This window comes from Crotalus tigris, unplaced genomic scaffold, assembly GCF_016545835.1.
Source record: "Crotalus tigris isolate CLP2741 ecotype Arizona unplaced genomic scaffold, ASM1654583v1 scf7180000024361.1375286210:1436186, whole genome shotgun sequence".
Taxonomy (NCBI): Eukaryota; Metazoa; Chordata; class Lepidosauria; order Squamata; family Viperidae; genus Crotalus; species Crotalus tigris.
In genome coordinates this window covers 1,467,486-1,490,508 of record NW_024100529.1, presented here as the reverse complement: position 1 = coordinate 1,490,508, position 23,023 = coordinate 1,467,486, and the positions used below count along the sequence as shown (strand labels likewise).

The following is a 23,023-nucleotide window of genomic DNA, read 5'->3' as shown; positions in this document are numbered from 1 at the left end:
TATATACCGCTTTAAGTGCAAGCACTCTCTAAGCGTTGTACACCAGTAAGCAATGTATATATATATTTACATTGCCCCCAACAATCTGGGTCCTCATTTTACCTACCCCCAGAAGGATGGAAGGCTGAGTCAACCTTGAGCCGGTGAGATTTGAACCGCTGACCTGCTGAACACCGTCAGCTAAAGTGGCCTGCAGTACTGCACTCTAACTGCTGCGCCACCTCGGCTCATTTAAGTTAGGCCCCAAGCACACCAGCCAGCCACTCACGCTGCCCATTTGGGAACAGGCCATGATGGAGCCATAGTCAGCTGCAGCCCACAGGTTGAGGACCCCTGTCCTAGTGGACCATCACTTAAGGGCAGTGCTTCTCAACCTTGACAATTTTAAGGCATGTGGACTTCAATCCCAGAATTCCACAGCCAGCAACGCTGGCTGTGGAATTCTGGGAGTTGAAGTCCACATGCCTTAAAATTGTCAAGGTTGAGAAACACTGCTTAAGGGTGAGCCAGCAGTGTGCCAAAAAAAAAAAAAAAAAAAAAGCCAATGCAGTCCTAGGCCTGAATAGGACAACTTGCTACGGGACAATTCCATAATTCCATTTAATTCTTTAAAAGAATTTTTAAAACATTTGTTTTAAATGCTGTCGTTCGCCTGTCATTTTCTCCCTCGCCTTTCATCCTGGCATTCTTTCTGGAATGATTCTGTTCCCCTGTTTCTTCAACGCAAGGCAGTCCTCGGCGTACGGCCAGGGCTGAGCCCAAAATTGAGGTTTGCAAAGTGCAAAATGTGTTCAGTGAGTTTTGCCCCGTTTTACAACTTTCCTTGCCACCATCGTTAAGCAAATCGCCGCAGTTGTTAAATTGGTCGCCTGGTTGTTAAGTGAATCTGGATTTCCCCCCCCCCCATTGGCCTTGCTTGCCAGAAGGTCGCAAAAGGGAGAGATCACGTGACCCGGGGATACGGCAGCCGTCATAAATGTGAGTCGGTTGTCAAGCATCCGAATGTGACACCTGGAGGCACGTCAATGGTGGTCAGTGTGAAAAATGGTCGTAAGTCACTTTTTTCAATGCTCTTGTAATTTTGAACGGTCACTAAGCAAACTATCGTAAGTCGTAAGTCGAGGACTACCTGTATTAATGTAACCGTTGGCCGCAGCGAGTTGGATGTTGCATCAACAGAGGGATAGCATCAAGATCACTAGAAGTGGTTGTACTCTGGTCATAAAATATATGAAGAACGGTTGCTGGAATTGGGTATGTCCTGTTTAATGAAGAGAAGGACGAGGAGGGACATTATAACAACGTTCTAATATCTCAGGGGCTGCCCCAAAGAAGAGGGAGTCAAAGCTCTTCTCCAAAGCGCCTGAAGGCAGGAGAAGAAGCAACGGGTGGAAACTAACCAAGGAGAGAAGCAACCTGGAACTAAGGAGAAACTTCCTGACAGTGAGAACAATTAACCAGTGGAACAACCTGCCTCCAGAAACGGTGAATGCTCCATCACTGGAGTTTTTAACAAAGCGATTGGACAGCCATTTGTCTGAAATGTTACAGGATCTCCTGCCTGAGCAGGGGGTTGGACTAGAAGACCTTCAAGGTCCCTTCCAGCTCTATTATTCTGCTATTCCTCCTGGAGGGCCTTTGGAGCAGGCACCTCATTCGAATCCTGCTCAAAGAGAAGCGCTGAGGGCCTTTTCTCTACTTGTCAGTTCTTTGAAGAGTTGTTAACACCCACCCACACACCCGTCCTAGGTCATCCCAGGATTACAAACTAAACACTTGCTTCATTGCGCTTGTGTTGACAAAATGGAGCTCAGGCAGCTTCGCCTTAGCCTTATGCTAAGCAAAATGTGGTTAATCTAATCTGTAGTTGCTTTGATTTGGATATGGCGTGGTGGTGCACACCCAGTTCCTTTTTATTTTTGCATTGTTTGTGGAATTATGCGCACCCGGAAAATGAATTTGTTCAGGAGCAATGTTAAGCCTGTTTTGATGAAACCGAATGTAGAAAGTCCTTGATCTCCTATGGCAGACATGTCAAACACAAGGCCTGGGGGCCGGATGCGGCCCGCGAAGTAATAATAATAATAATAATAATAATAATAGTAGTAGTAGTAGTAGTAGTAGTAGTAGTAGTAGTGGTAAAGTTGGAAGGGACCTTGGAGGTCATCTAGTCCAACCCCCTGCTCAGGCAGGAAACCCTACACCAGTGGTTCTCAACCTGTGGGTCGGGACCCCATTTGGGGTCGAACGACCATTTCACGGGGGTCTCCAAACAAGGCTGTCCGCCATTTTTTTCCCTTTTTCTTTGGCCACGCCCCTGGCACCCGGTGATGTATAAGTGGTTGGGGGTCACCACAACATGGGGAACTGTATTATGGGGTCGCGGCATTAGAAAGGTTGAGAACCACTGCCCTACACCATTTTGGACAAATGGCTGGCCAGTCTCTTCTTAAAAACTTCCAGTGTTGGAGCATTCCCTGCTTCTGGAGGCAGGTTGGCCCATGAAGCTATCCTGGAAACAGTGAGGGAACGGCCCCCGCTGCCTTGGCCCTGGCCCAGGCCGGTCAGGAGCCAATGTACAATTTTGTGGTGGCCATCTTGGCACTTGCCCCGGTGGACCATGCCTTGGCGCTTGCCCTGGTCCCCCTCCACCTTCTGCCAGAGACCCTCAGATCTGTCCCACTCCTGCCCAGGCCCCCCATAGGCACCCTTGACAAGAAATGATGTAGAACTGGCCATGCCCACCCAGTAGGCCACACCCACTCCATCCACGCCCACCCAGTAGGCTGCACCCACTCTGGCCACACTCACCTGCCCCCCCCCGAGCAACCGCAATCCTGATGCGGCCCTCAGTGAAATTGAGTTTGACACCCCTGTCCTATGGCAAGAAGGCTAAAGAGAAAGGTCTTAAGAATAATTTTCTATAAGATGGGAAATATGAAAATACTAAGCGGCCTAGGCCTAGGGCAGGGGTTGGCAACCATGGCTTTTTTATGACTCGTGGACTTCAACTCCCAGAATTCCTGAGCCAGCATGGGGGAACTGTGGCCGCTTCATGACTTGTGGACTTCAACTCCCAGAATTCCTCAGCCAGCATGGGGGAACTATGGCCCCTTCATGACTTGTGGACTTCAGCTCCCAGAATTCCTGAGCCAGCATGGGGAACTATGGCCCCTTCATGACTTGCAGACTTCAACTCCCAGAATTCCTCAGCCAGCCTGGCTCAGCTTGGAATCCTCTCCCTTTCCCCTCAGCATGGCTGGCTCAGGAATTCTGGGGGTTGAAGTCCACCAGTCATAAAAGGGCCAAGTTTGAAGACCCCTGAGTTATACTAATATCGAAGAAATAGTGGAATAGAATCATGAAAGAAAGAAAGCCAAAAATGAAATGTGAAGGGCCCAAAAATAATTTTTTTATTTTTTTTAAATAATTGAATTGGCGAGTTGTCGCTTGGCAAGTTGGCTGTGGCAAGTTTCCTATTCCAATTGTATTGTGGTGAAACTGAATGAAATGTTTAAGTGTTTAGATGGATAAAGATGAGAAATCTCAGACAGCACCCCATAGATTTCCCCAAACTCAATAGGGAATGGCCTAGGTCAGAGGTAGGCAACCTTGGCTCTTTTATGACTCGTGGACTTCAGCTCCCAGAATTCCTGAGCCAGCATGGGGGAATTATGGCCCTTTCATGACTTGCAGACTTCAACTCCCAGAATTTCTCAGCCAGCGTGGGGGAACTATGGTCCCTTTATGACTTGCGGACTTCAACTCCCAGAATTCCTGAGCCAGCATGGCTCAGCTTGGAAACCTCTCCCTTTCCCCTCAGCACGACTGGCTCAGGAATTCTGGGAGTTGAAGTCCACCAGTCATAAAAGAGCCAAGGTTGCCTACCCCTGGTATAAGGGAAGCTTTTAGTTACCCAAGTGTAATATGAGAAAAATGATAATTGATAAAGCTATTTTGAATATTGATGGGAAATTAAAATTGAAAAAAAAGAGAGAAAAAAAAGGATACGGATTAAATGCCAATACATTTGAGATATGTCTTGGCTAGAGAAGATGCTATAAACTGATATTATTGACACTATTTATAACATTAGAACATGTGATGAATATGTTTATATTTAATTATATAGGTATTAATAGCAGTAAGAATTATACTTGCATAGTGGGGGGAAATGCCTGAGCAGGGGGTTGGACTAGATGACTCCCAAGATCCCTTCCATCATCATCATCATCATCATTATTATTATTATTACTATTGGAAGAGGAGAGGATCAGGGAAATACTGGATGGTGTAGTATTGGATATTTTGAGTGAAAGTTAATATATACCACAGAATAATAAAGGAACCCAGGTGCCGAGTTGTTTATTAAGTACTTACAATTGTAAAACTTGAAATTAATAGAATATTTACAAAAAAGAGAGAATGGTCTAAGAGCCAAGTCAACTCTCCTGCAGCTGTGAGCCAGCAGGCAGAAATCAGCCAGGTTGTTTCCAGATCCGTCCGACATCATTTATTTGTTGGTTGGTTGGTTGGTTCTATGTTTGTTTGCTTTCTTATCCCATCTTTACTATTTGTATAAGTAACCCAAGGTGGCAAATATCCATAATGCTCCTTCCTCTGCCTATTTTCCTCACAATAACAAGCCCCCTGTGAGGTGGGCTTGGGCTGAGAGAGAGGGATTGGCCCAAAGACACTCACTTGGTTTTCATGCCTAAGGCAGGACTAGAACTCACCGTCTCCTGGCGATTGACCCAAAGACACTCAACCATCCTTCGTGCCTGAGGCGGGACTAAGACTCATCATCTCTGGGTGATTGGCTCAAAGTCAGCCAACCATCCATTGTGCCTGAGGCAGGCCTAGAACTCACCGTTTCCTGGTGATTGGCCCAAAATCACCCAGCGGGTTCCTAAAGTGGAACTAGAACTCATTGTCTCCCAGCTGGCTTCCATGCCTAAGGTGGGACTAGAACTCACCTTCTCCTACTGATTGGTCCAAGGTCACCCAGCCAGCTTTCATGCTCACCTAGTTTCCAGACTTAAAATAGAACTAGAACTCACCGTCTCCTGGTGATTGGCCCAAAGTCACCCAGCTGGCTTCCATGCCTAAGGTAGAACTAGAATTTATTGTCTCCTGGTGATTGGCCCAAAGTCACCCAGCTGGCTTCCATGCCTAAGGTAGAACTAGAATTCATTGTCTCCTGGTGATTGCCCCAAAGTCACGCAGCTGGCTTTCATGCTCACCTAGTTTTTAGACCTAAGGCAGGACTAGAACTCCCAGTCTCCTGGTGATTGGCCCAAAGTCACCCAGCTGGGTTCCATACCTAAGGCGGAACTAGAATTCATTGTCTCTTGCTGATTGGCCCAAGGTCACCCAGCCGGCTTTCATGCTCAGCTAGTTTCCAGACTTAAGGCGGAACCAGAATTCATTGTCTCCTGGTGATTGGCCCAAAGTCACCCAGCTGGCTTCCATGCCTAAGGTGGAACTAGAACTCACCATTTCCTGCTGATTGGCCCAAGGTCACCTAGCTAGCTTTGATGCTCACCTAGTTTCTAGACCTAAGGCAGAACTAGAACTCACCGTCTTCTGGTGATTGGCCCACAGGCACCCAGCCAGCTTCCATGCCTAAGGCGGGACTAGAACTCACCATCTGCTGTTGATTGGTCCAAAGGCACCCACCCAGCTTCTGTGCCTAAGGCGGGACTAGAACTCACCGTCTGCTGTTAATTGGCCCATAGGCACCCAGCCGGCTTCCATGCCTAAAGCGGGACTAGAACTCACCATCTCCTGGTCTCTAGGCAGCCCCTGAACCCCTGCTCCAAACTGGCTCTCCTCTGTTCCCATCATCCTCCGCCATCACGCTCAGGGAGATTCGTATAACGTTTGGTTCCACTTCTGGAAGGAAAGGCAAAACGGCAGAGAACAAGACCGTCGCGATCCTGGCACTAATCCATTAATTCAAAATTGTCCTCTTCTCAATTAGAGGAAATTGGAAAGATAATAATCCACCTAGTGCAGTGTTTCTCAACCTTGACAATTTTAAGGCATGTGGACTTCAACTCCCAGAATTCCACAGCCAGCAACGCTGGCTGTGGAATTCTGGGAGTTGAAGTCCACATGCCTTAAAATTGTCAAGGTTGAGAAACACTGACCTAGTGATAACAGTTTAATTACTCTGGCATTTACGGCTCTGCTTTCTTCTTTGCTCCAGGTTGGAAGATGAAGCCGCTTCCTGCAGCGGCAGAGAGACTGGTGCTCCGCGGTGCTCAAATTCCCGTCCTCCGACACGCAGCGGGAAGAGGCCCAGCCTTTCGTGTAAGTCTTGAGTTCGAGCAGCTCCAAGATTACATCCCCAAAGATGTCCTGCTCCTCCGGGGAAGCTTGGCTTTGAAGGATCTATCTAACCCAGTGGTTCTCAACCTTTTTAATGCTGCGACCCCCCCCCAACCGGTCGTAAGTCGAGGACTACTCAACCGGTCGTAAGTCGAGGACTACTCAACTGGTGCAGCACCGTTTGCAGAATGGGACTTTGGGCGGGCTCAGCAGGGCAGAGACAGCCTTGACAATTCCTATTGGCTTTTGAAAGCCAATAGAATTAGACTCTATTCAAGAGAGTCTATTCTATTGGCTTTCAAAAGCCAATAGAATAAAAGGGAGTAGCACAGCTAAGGAAAAGGGGGGGAAAATGGCGGACTGCGTTGTTTGGCGACCCCCGTGAAATGGTCGTTCGACCCCAAATGGGGTCCCGACCCACAGGTTGAGAACCACTGATCTAACCCAAATTTTAAAATGGGCTCCGATGGCAATCTTTTTACGGCACAGGCGGTCCTCGTCTTATGAGCACAGTTGAGCCCCAAATTTCCGTCGCCAAGCAAGACAGTTGTTAAATGAGCTTTGCCCCATTTTACGACCTTGCTTTCCGCAGTTGTTAAGTTGTTCAGTTATAACATGGTTGTTAAGTGACTCTGGCTTGTCAAAGGTCGCCCAAGGGGATCACGTGACCTGGGGACACGGTGATCGTCATAAATACGAGACAGTTGCCGAGAGTCCAGATTTTGATCCCCTGACGCTGTGGGGATGCTGCAACCAGCCATAACTGGGAAACGGCCGTAAGTTGCTTTTTTCCGGTGCCGTTGTAACTTTGAATTGTCACTAAAGGAATGGTTGTAAGGCAAGGACTATGTGTAGTCTGTCCAGTGGTTTCTAGCCGGTTGCTTCTGTGTCGCTCTAGAACAGTGGTTCTCAACCTTTTTAATGCCGCGATCCCCCCCCCAACCGGTCGTAAGTCGAGGACTACTCAACCGGTCGTAAGTCGAGGACTACTCAACTGGTGCAGCACCGTTTGCAGAATGGGACTTTTGGCGGGCTCAGCAGGGCAGAGACAGCCTGGACAATTCCTATTGGCTTTGGAAAGCCAATAGAATAAAAGGGAGCAGCACAGATAAGGAAAAGGGGGAAAAAATGGCGGACTGCGTTGTTTGGCGACCCCCATGAAATGGTCGTTCGACCCCAAATGGGGTCCTGACCCACAGGTGGAGAACCACTGCTCTAGAAGCAGGAATGGTAAATTCTGGGTAAAAGTAGTCAATTCGAATTCAGTGTTGGGGGGGGAAACCCTACAACCTTGCAGGAAAAACGGCGGACAGAGAGGGAATAAGCTCCCTTTTATTCAGCGTGTCGTACCGAGGCTAAACAGTTGCACATTGAGAATGCTTTAACTGAGTTAAAGTGGGGGTGGACCGGATGACCTCCCTGGCCTTATCCTACTGTAGATCTCATGATTCTACGCTGGAAAGAATCAGGAGACTGCCTTCGGTTTCCCGCCCTGCCTCGTCGAACTGCCGATGTAAATTTATTTAATTACTTATTTTTTATTTTATTATTTTGTTGTTTTTTTTAATTTAAATATTACGTTTTTATTTATTTTAATTTATTTTTATTTTATCTTATTTTATTTTATATAATAATAATGATGATGATGATGAAGAAGAAGAAGTTGGAAGTGACCTTGGAGGTCATCTACATGGGGCTACCCTTGAAAAGTATTCGGAGACTACAGTTGGTCCAGAATGCAGCCGCGCGAGTGATAGTGGGTGCTCCTCGATACACCCACGTTACACCTATCCTCCGCGAGCTGCACTGGTTGCCTATCGGTCTCCGGGTCCAATTCAAGCTGTTGGTTATTACCTTTAAAGCCCTATATGGCTCAGGGCCAGGCTATTTGCGAGACCGCCTACTACCTCATAGTTCCCTTCCTCCGGTTAGATCCCACAGGCTGGGCCTCCTTTAGGTCCCGTCGGCCAAGCAGTGCCATTTGGCGGGGCCGCGGAGGAGGGCCTTCTCTGTGATGGCACCCACGTCTTGGAACCAGCTCCCCCCGGAGATTAGGACCGCTCCCACCCTGTTGGTTTTCCGTAAGCTGCTTAAGACCTGGCTTTTCCGGCAGGCCTGGGGTTTATAAAACCTGACCCCTGGATGACTGTTCTTGTACTGTTTGTTTTGTTATGTTTTATGGTGTTTTTATTGTTAGCCATCCAGAGTCCTCCGAGAGTGGGGCGGCTTATACATTTTAAAAATAAAAATAAATAAATAAATAAAATCTAGTCCAACCCCCTGCTCAGGCAGGAAACCCTATCCCATTTCAGACAAATGGCTGTCCAGTCTCTTCTTAAAAACTTCCAGTGTTGGAGCATTCATCGCTTCTAGAGGCAGGTTGTTCCACTGGTTAATTGTTCTCACTATCAGGAAGTTTCTCCTTAGTTCTAGATTGCTTCTCTCCTTGCTCAGTTTCCATCTGTTGCTTCTTGTTCTGCCTTCAGGGGCTTTGGAAAATAGCTTGACTCCCTCTTCTTTGGGGCAGCCCCTGAGATATTCAAAGTTGCTATCATGTCCCCCCCCCCCTCGTCCTTCTGTTTATTTTATTTTATTGTTTTGTTTTATTTTATTTTTAATTTAATTTAATTTAATTATTTTATTTTATTATTTTATTTTATTATTTTATTTTATTTTATTATTTTCTAAATGTACACAAGAGTCTATGTCAGAAAAACGGACTCTGGGCAGGTTCCAAGCAGAATAAACAAAACCCACTCAACGATAGAAAAACATTACACTTCGGTAAGAACAGAAATAAAAACAGAAAGGAATAAAAACGTAAAACAATCCTAAGGTTAGCAAGAAGATAGCCTTTTTTCTTTCTTTTAAATGGGCATCCGCCCAAAGTCACTGACTGAAATGGGCGGCTATAGAAATTGAATGAATGAATGAATGAATGAATGAATGAATGAACCTAAGTCAGCCATTTTCCCGGCTTGCCATAGATCTCGGGGCTGATGAAAGAAACATTTGCAAAGTTTTCTGCAAGGCTAACAAAAACCAGATTCTCACCTCAGAGGAGGGGATGTTCCAGACGGTTATAGCAGATTTAGTACAGGCAGTCCTCCGCTTACGACCGCGTTAGAGCTTCTGTGGCTCTAAAAACTTCACAGCTTCTGGAGGTGATGTTTGGCACCTGGTTCGTACTTACGACCGTTGCTGTGGCTCAAGGCCACGTGATCACCCTTCCGCGGCTTTCTGACAAGCAAAGCCAATGGGGACGCCATTTTCACGTAACAACTGGGTTACTACCTTATCAACTGCAGTCTGCAGCGATTTACTTAACCGCTGTGGCAAAGAAAAAAGGTCATAAAATGAGGCAAAACTCACTTAACAAATGTCTCGCTTAAGAACAGAAATTTTGGGCTCCGTTGCGGTCGTATGTCGAGGACTGCCTGTGTAGTTTAAGCAAGAGTCTAGAACTGCACTAGATATTAATGGCATCACAGCGAAGGAAAAATGGCTGCGTCCTCATAGACCAGTGGTTCTCAACCTGTGGGTTGGGACCCCATTTGGGGTCGAACGACCATTTCACGGGGGTCGCCAAACAACGCCGTCCGCCACTTTTTTCCCCCTTTTCCTTAGCTGTGCTACTCCCTTTTATTCTATTGGCTTTTGAAAGCCAATAGAATAGACTCTCTTGAATAGAGTCTAATTCTATTGGCTTTCAAAAGCCAATAGGAATTGTCCAGGCTGTCTCTGCCCTGCTGAGCCCGCCAAAAGTCCCATTCTGCAAACGGTGCTGCACCAGTTGAGTAGTCCTCGACTTACGACCGGTTGAGTAGTCCTCGACTTACGACCAGTTGGGGGTCGTGGCATTAAAAAGGTTGACAGCCACTGTCATAGATGGTGGCTCCTACTTTTCGTAACGTAGTCCTCGACTTACAACTCTTTATTTGGCAGCTGTTCGAAGTTACAGCAGCCCTGAGAAAAGTGACGTAGAGCACATCCTCGTACTTACGACCATTGCAGCTGCATCCATGTTCACACGATCAGAATTGGGGCGTTTGGCAACTAACATGTATTTACGACGGTTGCCATGCAACCTTCTCAATTGGCTTCCGACAAGCCAAGTCAACGGAGGATGCCTGATTTGCTTAACAGCCACTGATTCATTTAACGACCGCAGCGATTCACTCATCCAACGTGGCCAAAAGGCCGTAAAATCAGGGCCGACTTTCTTAACGACTGCAAGGGAATCGTTAATCAAATGTGGCCAAAATCAGGTGTGTGACTCCCTTTAACGCCTGCCTCCCTTAGCGATGGAAATCCTGGTCCCCATTCTAGTTGTAAACTAAGGACTCCCTGTAATGCGTACGTTTATTGGAGTTAACGACGGTTAAGATTTCAACCATGTTTGTGGTGCTCAACTTCGGAGAATTTGTATGTCTTAGGATTAAACTTCAAGGACAGGCGTGAGTAGCTCAATAAGAAAAATACACAACATATTTTAAAATGTCCATTCCCCCCCCCCCCAAAAAAAAATGACAGTTGAAAGCGAAGCTTCTGGAACATCTTTGAGGCATCTTGGAGCTGACCCGGATGTCCAGTCGGTTGCTGAAGTTCTGATTCTCCACTCCCCCGGTTCTTCCCAAGACAGTGGAAACACGTTGCCAAACAGGTCCGTAAGTAGCGGGTGGTTTCCCCACTCTTCAAACTTGGTAACTTTTAAGACTTGTGGACTTCAACTCCCAGAATTCCTCAGCCAGCCTTTGTGGGCTTCAGCTCCCAGAATTCCAGTATTTGAGGGCCTGCCACCAAGAAATGGGGAGGGGGTGTGTGTCAAATTATTCTCCAAAGGACCAGAGGGCAGGACAAGAAGCAATGGTTGGAAACTGACCAAAGAGAGAAGCAACCTGGAATTAAGGAGAAACTTCCTGACAGTGAGGACAATCAACCAGTGGAACAGCTTGCCACTGGAAATCGTGGAATCTTCCTTAGTTCCAGGTTGCTTCTCTCTTGGTGAGTTTCCATCCGTTGCTTCGTGTCCTGCCTTCAGGCGCTTTGGAGAAGAGCTTGACTCCCTCTTCTTTGGGGCAGCCCCTAAGATATTGGAACACGGCTATCATGTCACCCTTAGTCCATCCATTAAACTAGAGATACCCAATTCCAGCAACCGTTCCTGATATGCTTCAGAAGTTTCTCCTTAGTTCCAGGTTGCTTCTCTCCTTGGTGAGTTTCCATCTGTTGCTTCTTGTCCTGCCCTCAGGGGCTTTGGAAGATAAGTTGACCCCCTCCTCTTTATGGCAGCCCCTCAAATACTGGAAGATTGCTGTCATGTTACCCCTGGTCCTTCTTTTCACTAGACTAGACATGCTTTATTCCTGCAATTGTTAACAGAATAACAGAGTGGGAAGGGATCTTAGAGGTCTTCTAGTCCAACCCCCTGCTCAAGCAGGAGACCGTATATACCATTTCAGACAAATGGCTGTCCAGTCTCTTCTTAAAAACTTCCAGTGTTGGAGCATTCACTGCTTCTGGAGGCAGGTGGTTCCACTGGTTAATGGTTCTAATGGTCTGGAAGTTTCTCCTTAGTTCCAGGTTGCTTCTCTCCTTGATGAGTTTCCATCTGTTGCTTCTTGTCCTGCCTTCAGGGGCTTTGGAGAATAGCTTGACTCCCTCTTCTTTGGGGCAGCCCCTGAGATATTGGAAGACTGCTATCATGTCCCCCCTTGTCCTTCTCTTCATTAAATTGGACATACCCAATTCCAGCAGCCGTTCCTTATATGTTTTAGCCTCCAGTCCCCTGATCATCTTTGTTGCTCTTCTCTGTACTCAACATCTCAACATCTTTTTTACATCGTGGTGACCAAAACCGGATGCAGTATTCCAAGTGTGGCCTTACCAAGGCCTTGTAAAGTGGTATTAACACTTCACATCATTTTGATTCTGTCCCTCTGTTGATGCAGCCCAGCATTGTGTTGGCTTTTTCGGCCGCTGCAGCACACGGCTGGCTCACACCTAAGTGATTATCCGCTAGAACTCCGAGATCCCTCTCACAGTTACTACTATTGAGCAGGGTACCCCCTATACTATACCTGTACATTTGGTTTTTCTTGCCTAAAATTTCTCCTTAGTTCCAGGTTGCTTCTCTCCTTGATGAGTTTCCATCCGTTGCTTCTTGTCCTGCCTTCAGGCGCCTTGGAGAATAGCTTGACTGCTGCTTCTTTGGGGTAGCCCCTGAGATATTGGAACACGGCTATCCTGTCCCCCCCTCGTCCTTCTCTTCATTAAACTACACATACCCAATTCCAGCAGCCGTTCCTTGTATGTTTTAGCCTCCAGTCCCCTTTGTTGCTCTTCTCTGCCTCTTTCCCTAGTCTAATCATTCTGCAAAGGAAAGAATGAATTCAGATCCCTCCGAGCAAAAGGGCGGACAGTTCAATAAATAGGATTTTTTTTTCCCCACTGATGTTTCCTCTTGGGTAACGGAAAGAGGAACTGTCATTTCAACGGCTAACCTTCATGAATCAGCACAACCAGAAGGGCCTGTTTACAAAACCCTCACTCTCAAAACGAAGATTAAAAGGGCAGGAGGTGGAACGGGGCGCTGCGTGCCAAGTGTAGGTTTTAATTATTATTATTTTTCCGCATCAGTGAAGTCCTTACGTTAAGATGGTAATTCCCATCTGCCACCTTCCTGTTTCCTTTTCGGGCTGGAAGGGAAAATCCACTGCTCACTCAGGCTGCAAGCCACAGGTGTGTGTTTTGCGTTTTGTGCTTCAGGTGGCCTCACTCTGAAAGAGACAGAAACCCCTGTACAAAAGTCCTCGGCTTACGGCCATTTGGTTCAGCGGCCGTGCAAAGTCGCAACGGGGCTGAAGAAAAATGACGTACGGCCGGATCTCCCGCTGATGACCCCACGGTGTGTTTGTGACGCTGGTGATTCCCCATTTGCCATCTTCCCAGCTGGCCTCCAACGTAGGCCGGATTCGCTTAGTGACTGCACGACCCACTTATCGCTTGCAGTGATTCGCTTAACGTCCGTGGCCAACATTGGATTCACTTAACAGCCGCCTGGCTTAATGATGAAAATGCTAGTCCCAGTTGTGGCCGTTAAGTTGAGGACCACCGGTAGTGTCCCACGCATCGTATCACACCATGCCGTTTGTGTGCTGGTATGTCTGGGCTATGTGCACCCTAAATATTTAACCAAGTTTGTGAAAGGCACTGTGGTTTCATTTGCGCAATAGAAAGAATTGGCTTCGGATTAATCTTGCTTAGCTTACGATATCGAAGAAGTAAACCTAACCAGTTTGTTTGATGGAAACTGATCAAGGAGAGAAGCAACCTAGAACTAAGGAGAAAGTTCCTGACAGTTAGAACAATTAACCAGTGGAACCACCTGCCTCCAGAAGCAGTAAATGCTCCAAGGCTGGAGGTTTTTAAGACGAGACTGGACAGCCATTGGTCTGAAATGGTATATAGGGTTTCCTGCCTGAGCAGGGGGTTGGACTAGATGACCTCCAAGGTCCCTTCCAACTTTATTATTATTAAAGTTGAAAATTATGTTAACCTCGAAAACAGTGGATTCTGCAACCGGATGTTCCCAACTGCTGCTTCAACCTGAAATCTAGTGTGTTTGCTGTGAAGTGTCAAAACCTCCCTTTCTGATTTCCTTCTCCAGGTTTTTGAACGATTTTTTATTAATCCATTTCCAAACAGACAGACACGCAGTCCAAATGAACGATTCATTGCATGCAAAAACCAAACAAGGAAGAATACAGGTAGCCCTCAACTTACAGCGGTTCGTTTAGTGGCTGTTCAGAGTTGCAGCGGCACCTGAAAAAGGGACTTATGGCCGTTTTTCACACTTCACGACCGTTGCGGCGTCGCGTGATCAAAATTCACAAACTCGGCAATTGACTCGTACTTACGACGGTCTCAGCGTCCCGGGGCGGGGTCACGTGATCCCCTCTTGCGAGCTTCTGACCAGCGAAGTCAACGGGGGAAGCCGGATTCGCTTAACGACCGTGTGACTTATTTAACAGCTGCAGCGATTCACTTAACGGACTGTGGCAAGGAAACTCGTAAAACGGGGCAAAGCTCACTTAACAGATGACTCACTTAACGACATAAATGTTGGGCTCGGCTGCGGTCGTACGTTGAGGGCTACCTGTGATGTTCTCGCTAGCTGAATTCACCCAATGTATCTTTTTCGATATTTTGGCTTTTGGACTTTCCAGTCTGTTCATTTATTTGGCCTAAAACGACCTCTGCTTTGGGCTTTGTGGCAGAGAAGGAAAGATGGTCCAGAAGGGTGTACAGGTGGTCCTCGACTTACGGCTACAATTGAGCCCCAAATTTCTGTTGCTAAGCAAGATAGTTGTGCATTTTGCCCCGTTTTACGACCTTACCTGCCACGGTTGTTAAGTGACTCACTGCAGCTGTTAAGTTAGTAACACGGTTGTTACTCTTAATAATAGTAATAAAGTTGGAAGGGACCTTAGAGGTCATCTAGTCCAACCCGCTGCTCAGGCAGGAAACCCTATACCATTTCGGACAAATGGCTGTCCAGTCTCTTTTTAAAAACTTCCAGTGTTGGAGTATTTGCCGCTTCTGGAGGCAGGTGGTTCCACTGGTTAATTGTTCTCACTGTCAGGAAGTTTCTCCTCAGTTCCAGGTTGCTTCTCTCCTTGATGAGTTTCCATCCGCTGCTTCTTGTCCTGCCTTCAGGGGCTTTGGAGAATAGCTTGACTCCCTCTTCTTTGGGGCAGCCACCAAGATATTCAAAGTTGCTATCATGTCCCCCCCTCGTCCTTCTGTTTATTTTATTTTATTTTATTATTTTATTTTTATTGTTTTTATTTTATTATTTTATTTTATTTGCGCAATAGGAAGAATTGACTGAGCTTGACTCCCTCTTCTTTGGGGCAGCCCCTGAGATACTGGAACACGGCTATCATGTCCCGCCTCGTCCTTCTCTTCCTTAAACTAGACATGCCCAATTCCAGCAATTGTTCTTTATATGTTTTAGCCTCCAGTCCCCTGATCATCTTTGTTGCTCTTCTCTGCCCTCTTTCTAGAGTCTCAACATCTTTTTTACATCGTGGTGACCAAAACTGGATGCAGTATTCCAAGTGTGGCCTTACCAAGGCCTAGTAAAGTGGTATTAATACTTCACGTGATCTTGATTCTATCCCTCTGTCAATGCAGCCCAGCACTGTGTTGGCTTTTTTGGCAGCTGCAGCACACGGCTGGCTCCTATTTAAGTGATTGTCCACTAGGACTCCGAGGTCCCTCTCACAGCTGCTACTTGACTTTGCTTGTCAGAAAGTTGCAGAAGGGGATCGTGTAATCCCGGGACACTGCAACGGTCATTAACAAGAGTCAGTTGCCGTATTGATCACGTGACCGTGGAAGATGCTGCAACGTCGTTAAGCGTGGAAAACGGTCATGTCCCTTTTTTACAATGGCATCGTAACTTTGAACCAGTCCCCAAATGAATCGTGGTTGCAGATCGTGGTTGTGGGGAAACTATCCACTTACCCCAGGAAAACAGGAACGCGTGAGAAAGAAACTCAAGATCGCTCTCTGTTGATTCTCTTTGGCACAGGAGGGAGGGAAGGGTGAAAACGGTCACGTCGCTTTTTTTTCCAGCGCCGTCGTAATTTCGAACGGCCACCAAACGAACTGTTGTAAGTGGAGAACTACCCTTCCCTTAGTCGTTCGGTGTTCTCTGCCATTTTTCTGAGAACTTTGTGTAATATTTAGCGTGAGGTATATACTTCCGATCATTGTGCAGACAGGAACGTACTGTTCCGCGGCTGTCTGTTTGAATAATTTGTAGTGGTTTGTGGGTCACTGATCAGCTAATGCAACTTTTTGACTGTTCTCAGGTTTCCTGCGTAGCTCCGAGTCCCTTTCCGTTCATCAAACAAGGAAGAGAATGCAAATGCCATTAGATAAATATTTAAATTCCAGCATAAAGAACAGCGTGAGAGAGTGGACTCTCTCAAAGCTGCGTGATTATCTCTCACTTCCGCAACAAAAGGTAGTTGTATAGCCTTAGTAAGGCCACACTTGGAATCCTGCACCCAGTTTTGGTCAAAAAGATGTTGAGACTCTGGAAAGAGTGCAGAGAAGAGCCACAGAGATGATCAGGGGGCTGGAGGCTAAAAGATACGAAGGACGGTTGCAGGAATTGGGTCTGTCTAATTTAATTTTAAAAAGGACTAGGGGGGGTGACAGGATAGCAGTCTTCCAAAATTTCAGGGGCTGCCTCAAAGAAGAGGGAGGTCAGCCAAAGGACCTGAAGGCAGGACAAGAAAAAAAATGGATGGAAACAAATCAAGGAGAGAAGCAACCTAGAACTAAGGAGAACTTTCCTAACAGTTGAGGACAATTAACCAGTGGAACAGCCTGCCTCCAGAAGTTGTGGGTGCCCCATCAATGGAGGCTTTTAAGAAGACACTGGACAGCCATTTGTCTGAAATGGAATAGGGGTCTCCTGCCTGAGCAGGGGGGGTGGGCTAGCCCAGGGCTTTTCAACCTTTTCACCCATTGTCCCACTTTTAGGATATGGCAACATCCGAGGACCACCAGTCGCCTAGCAAGGTGTCAAAAACTTGATGACCAAAAGTGATAAAGTACAGGTAGTCCTTGACTTACAATAGTTTGCTTAGTGACTGTTCGAAGTTACAATGGCACTGAAAAAAGGGCCCCCCAAGCCACAGCCGAGCAAGACACCTGCCTGCCCGCCCGGCCGCGCTCTTCCTCCCGTCCGAGGTTTTCATTGTTGTGAGCATTTCTGTTGAGGATTGGCAGCGGAGGGTGAGGTGGGGGGCTGTTTGGTTTTTATCCCACCCATCTGCTGGGTGGTTGCAGCAGGTTTTGGTCACTTCCCATGACCCTGGGACACTGTGACCGTCATAAATAGGAATCAGTTGCCAAGCATCTGAATGTAAATCACAAGACCCTGGAGAGGCTGCAACATTCCAGCTGATCGGCGCTTCTTGGCTCAGCAGAAGGGCCAGGATCAGCGCTGCTTTCCAGCTGGAGCCTGGCGCTGATCTTGGCGCTTCTGCTGAGCCCTGACAGCCCCGAAGAAGCGCCAATCAGCTGGAAAGCGGCACTGATCCTGGCGCTTCCACTGAGCCCTGACAGCCCTGCAGCTCCAGCCGTCTCTCGCTCAGGCTTGTGCGGTGCTGCCACCGGTTCAGCTCATTCCCCTCCCCCGCTACCCCTTTTCTAGGATGGCCGCGTATCACCTGCCAGGTGCCAATGGACCACAGGTGGTACCCGTACCTCTGGCTGAAAAGCCCTGGACTAGATGACCTCCAAGGTTCCTTCCAACTCTGTTATTCTGCTCAATAATTTCGGATAGCATTCTCCTCCAGGGTCTTAGCGCTTACTAAATCTCGGCTTGTTCCAAGCACAGAGATGAACAGCATGTCTGAATAGCACGTCAAACGCTAGCAGGTTGCAGGTTACGAAGCTAGAGAACAGCTCGGTCCCAAAACTGTGTTGACGCTAAAAGGAGAATATTGGTGTTTTAAATCTTTGCAGTTGGTTCCCAATGGGGGCATTTTGGGAGTTGAAGTCAACACCCAGGCCAGCTGAGGAATTCTGGGAGCCGAAGTCTTAAAGTGGCTAAGCTTAAGAAACACTGGCCTATCAAAGGTTAAATTGGAATATTGATGAGAAATCAAAAATTATGTAAAAATGAACAACAGGGTATGGATTGTTTATGAAGACTGGATGTCATTAAGATATGCGCAAGCTAAAAATGTATTGATAAGTGTAATAATGCTGTTTTGATTGAGTTGATATAATGAGAAATGTACTAAATGTACTGAATATGAGACAGTAAGAGAAAAAATATTTGATGTTGTAACCTGAGATTTGCACTAAGATTTTGCTAAGGAACTATTGACTAACACAGTCACCACGTTGCTTTTTAAATACTCAAGTGTGTGTGTGTGTGTGTGTGTGTGTGTGTGTGTGTATACAGGACTTTTTTTCTCATAGAACAGAGTTCCAGCATGGAACCTTGTAGGGTAGGCAGGGCGGGTTGTATGACGTGTGTGTGTTTATTTATTTATTTATGAGACTTATATACCGCTTTTAAGTGCAAGCACTCTCTAAGTGGTGTACACCAGTTAGGTTGCTAACAAAGAATAAAGAGAGAACTGGTTTATATATATTTACATTGCCCCCAACAATCTGGGTCCTCATTTTACCTACCTCGGAAGGATGGAAGGCTGAGTCAACCTTGAGCCGGTGAGATTTGAACCGCTGACCTGCTGAACACAGTCAGCTAAAGTGGCCTACAGTACTGCACTCTAACTGCTGCGCCACCTCGGCTCAGCCACACCCTTTATGGGAGGGGAGGAAAGCCTGTGGCTTGGTGGTTAAATCACTGCCTAGTATGTAAACTGCCCAGGTTCGAATCCCATAAAGGGTGTGGCTAACTGAAGAGAGCAGAATGAGCTCGAAATGGCCATCTTAGTCTCCCAATTTAATTCTTTAACTCTTGGTCAGAAAAAGAAATTTGGATATATATATATATATAAACATTGGCCTAATGTAAAGCCTGAGCCTGGCTCGGGTGAATGACTCTTGTCATCTCAACTCTCTGAGTACACAAGCAGAGTGGTGGGAAATATTTTGCTTAAGGAGCAAACACGGTACGATAAGATTGATATGACATATGATATAATGTGGATATCAGCTCTGAAGGTCTTGAAAGGTGTGAGCGATAAGGCAAGAAGCAGGTCCGGCTGCTGGCGTGTTTCCACAGGGAAAAAATTAATCATATTTAGCCACACTATTATAGTCACGCTTGGGGAAATCATGCCAGGAGAATGAGCGAGATTGAGTGACGTTCCTCCTTCTCCTCTGCCTTGGTTTCCCTGTGGACCAACCTCTTTGGGCAGGGGAATTCTGGGAGCGGCGCTGTCAAAGGTACGACAGCGCCGCAAAAAGCGACAGACGTTTTTCACACTTCACGACAACTGCAGCATCCACGGGATCAAAATTCAGACGCTTGACCACCGACTCGTTCTAATGACGGTTGCATTGCCATTTACCGACCGTTCAAAGTGACAGCGGCACCGAAAAACGGGACTTATGACCGTTTTTCACACTTACGACCATTGCAGCCTCCCCGTGGTCAGGTGATCAAAATTCACAAACTTGGCAATTGATTGAGGAAAGCCAACTGTACAAAGATCTCCAGAATCTGGGATCTGAGATCTTGCTGATTGCCAAGACATTGTTCCCTCCTGCCCCAGAGAAGAGGGAGTTAAGCTATTTTCCAAAGCACCTGAAGGCAGGACAAGAAGCAACGGGTGGAAACTCATCAAGGAGAGAAGCAACGTAGAACTAAGGAGAAACTTCCTGACAGTCAGAACATTTAACCAGTGGAACCACCTGCCTCCAGAAGCGGTGAATGCTCCAACACTGGAAGTTTTTAAGAAGAGACTGGACAACCATTTGTCCGAAATGGTATAGGGTTTCCTGCCTGAGCAGGGGGTTGGACTAGATGACCTCCAAGGTCCCTTCCAATTTTATTATTATTATTATTATGGATCATCGCACAGTCAGCCAGATGTTCAGACTGGATTTGTCATTTTGTCTACCTATCGAGTCCTTACCCAGGACCTGGGATAGGCAGATGTGGATGTTTGATGGTATTACAGATATCGTCGCAGGATGGAAGCAGTTCCTAATAAGGCCGCCTTTTGCAATTGACTAATAGCGAATTTGTCAATGCCAATGGTGTTCAAGTGGTGCTCCAGTTGTTTTGGGATTGCACCCAAGGAGCCTATGACTATTGGTACTACCCTTGCTTGCTTTTGCCACAGTCTTTCTATTTCTATTTGTAGGTCTTTGTATTTTGTTATCTTCTCCAGTTCTTTCTCATCTATTCTGCTGTCTCCAGGAACTGCCACGTCCACTATCCAGACTTTTTTGTCTTTCTTATCAACAATTGTTAAGTCTGGGGTGTTATGTTGCAGGTGCTTGTCTGTTTGAATTATTATTATTATTATTATTATTAACCTAGTTTAATGAAGAGAAGGACGAGGAGGAACATGATAGCAGTCTTCCAGTATCTCAGGGGCTGCCCCAAAGAAGAGGCAGTCAAGCTATTTTCCAAGGCACCTGAAGGCAGGACAAGAAGCAACGGATGGAAACTAACCCAGGAGAGAAGCAACCTAGAACTAAGGAGAAACTTCCTGACCATGAGAACAATTAACCAGTGGAACCACCTGCCTCCAGAAGCTGTGAATGCTCCAACATTGGAAGTTTTTAAGAAGAGACTGGACAGCCATTTGTTTGAAATGGTATAGGGTTTCCTGCCTGAGCAAGGGGTTGGACTAGATGACCTCCAAGGTACCTTCCCGCTCTATTCTGATTGATTGATTTTGGAAAAAGTGCAGAGAAGAGCAACTAAGATGATTTAAGGCCTGCAGACTAAAACATACAAAGAACGGCTTCAGGATTTGGGTACGGCCAGTCTAGAGAAAAGAAGGTCTAGGGGTGACATGATAGCAGTCTTCCAATATTTGAGGGGCTGCCCCAAAGAAGAGGGAGTCAAGCTCTTCTCCAAAGCACCTGAAGGCCGGACAAGAAAGAAAGGATGGAAACTAACCAAGGAGGGAAACAACATAGAACGAAGGAGAAACTTCCTAACAGTGAGGACAATTAACCAGTGGAACCACCTGCCACCAGAAATTATGGGTGCTCCATCCCTGGAGTTTTTAAAGAAGAGACCTGATAATCACCTGTCTGCAATGGTTAGAGTCTCCTGCTTGAGCAGGGGGTTGGACTAGATGATCTCCGAGGTCCCTTCTGAACAATGGCAGTAAGGTCCCAGCCAGTTATGGACCCAAGGAAGCCGAGTCAAGGTAAATTGGGAGACCAGCGGTTGGAAACGGTCCACAGGGCTTCTTGGAAACTCTTTTCCGCGGGGGAATGCTTGAGAAAAAAATAAAAATAAACCGACATTTCATCAGCGGGGTTTGTGTTTGGCCAGAACCTTCTTCCTGGACCGGAATAATTGGGTGAGATTGTCATCAAAGATACCCTGTGGGGGGGGGGTTGGGAATTGTTCAAAGGAGGTGAGCAGAACTGCCCTCCTCCCGTGGGATCTGTGCAAACAAGCTGGGCTGGTTAGTTTGCCGACAAAGGGGGTCTGTTTTGCAGAATCCCCAACCTCAAAGAAAGGCAGCAATTTAAGGCAACCGGCCGATGTGTCACCTTGCAGGACATTCCCCTGGAAACCAAAGCTGCTGCTCATTCATACCCTGCAGGTGGAAAGAAGCTCGTTAATCTTTCTCAGCCAGCCTCATTGCTCCTTTTGATGGTTAACCGCGCCCAGAGGCCTCCTCAAGCTTTATTTTAATTATCTCTGTAGCCTCTGGGCCTCTTCCTGTTAAGACAGGCCAGAAAAGGTGATGAACATCCAGGTAGAATTTCAACCAGAACTGTGCCTGTTAGGTATATTAAGACCGAATTATTTAAATCGGTGTTTCTCAACCTTGACCATTTTAAGGCATGTGGACTGCAACTCCCAGAATTCCACAGCCAGCAATGCTGGCTGTGGAATTCTGGGAGTTGAAGTCCACATGCCTTAAAATGGTCAAGGTTGAGAAACACCGATTTAAATGATTATTTAATATTACACGTATTAACAGAAAAGAAAATGATTGTTTACTATTCCAGGTCTTCAGAGCTGCAAGAATAGCCTTCGCCCAATTTTGGGAAAAATGAAAACTTAACCATCAGACCAGATTGTAATTTTGAAAATCCTAGATTGTGCAGAAATGGGACAGATTAACGTGAAGAGATGAAGGAGAAAGAAGATTCAATCTCCCCAAAAAAACCTGGGGGAAATTTTAATCAGTGGGTTGAAACACGTTAGAATAAGAAGAGATTTTTAGAGCTTTATTATATTAAGTATTAAGGCTGGTGATTGGAAATAGTGGTTATGCTGTCAACTACGTTAATTATTGAAAGGAATATTATTGTTTTACCAAATGTCAGCTGTAACTATGCCGATTTATTCTTATAAATGTCTAGTATTATATAAACAATAATACTCAATATGAAGACCTGGACGACAGCTTGTTCGCTGAATTACGTATTTACTGTAGCTATCCACACCCTGTCCCCTTTATCCCAATTTCCCGCACCCGCACCGACCCCACCTTTTCCCTACCCCATATAAAATCTAATAAAATATATTAAAAAAAAAGACAAGCAAGGAATTGCTTCCCTGTGTTGTGCTATTGCTTGGGAAAATAGAGGTCCCTCCATCCATGGTTAGGTTCTCGTCGGTTAAAACCTGGGCTCAGCTCCTCTCTTCTGCCAAGTCCCCGTCGGAAGAAAAATCTTCATCCTGGTTCATCCAAGCTGGGAATGAACACGGCAACCGCTTTGGGAAGAAGGTTGCGTAGTTCAGTGAGGGCGAACCTTTTAGAGACCGAGGGCCCAAACCCCAATCCAAAACCCACTTATTTATCGCGGGTGCCAGGTGGGACATGGCCCACACTGGGTGGGCGTGGCTGTGGTGGCCATGGCAGACTGGGTGGGTGTGGCCAAAGTGGGCGTGATCACCTCAATGTTGCTCGTGGGGAGGGACGGCTGTGGGCAGGGTTGGGGGAGATCCAGGGGGGGTCTCTGGCAGGTGGGGCGGTGGGCA

The 23,023-nt window shown here is 46.6% G+C and overlaps 1 protein-coding gene across 3 annotated transcripts in view; it reads left to right on the top strand.

Moving 5' to 3' along the window:
* The window catches only part of ARMC9 (armadillo repeat containing 9), a 39,563-nt gene that overhangs the window by 5,681 nt on the left and 10,859 nt on the right, over positions 1-23,023 (top strand). For 2 of the 3 annotated variants that reach the window (XM_039327408.1, XM_039327409.1), the window contains exons 3-4: positions 6,212-6,315; positions 10,867-10,996. In XM_039327408.1, the coding sequence (XP_039183342.1) occupies positions 6,212-6,315; positions 10,867-10,996 (234 nt within the window). The remainder of the gene's footprint in view (positions 1-6,211; positions 6,316-10,866; positions 10,997-23,023) is intronic. The other variant, XR_005554765.1, reaches the window with a different exon arrangement.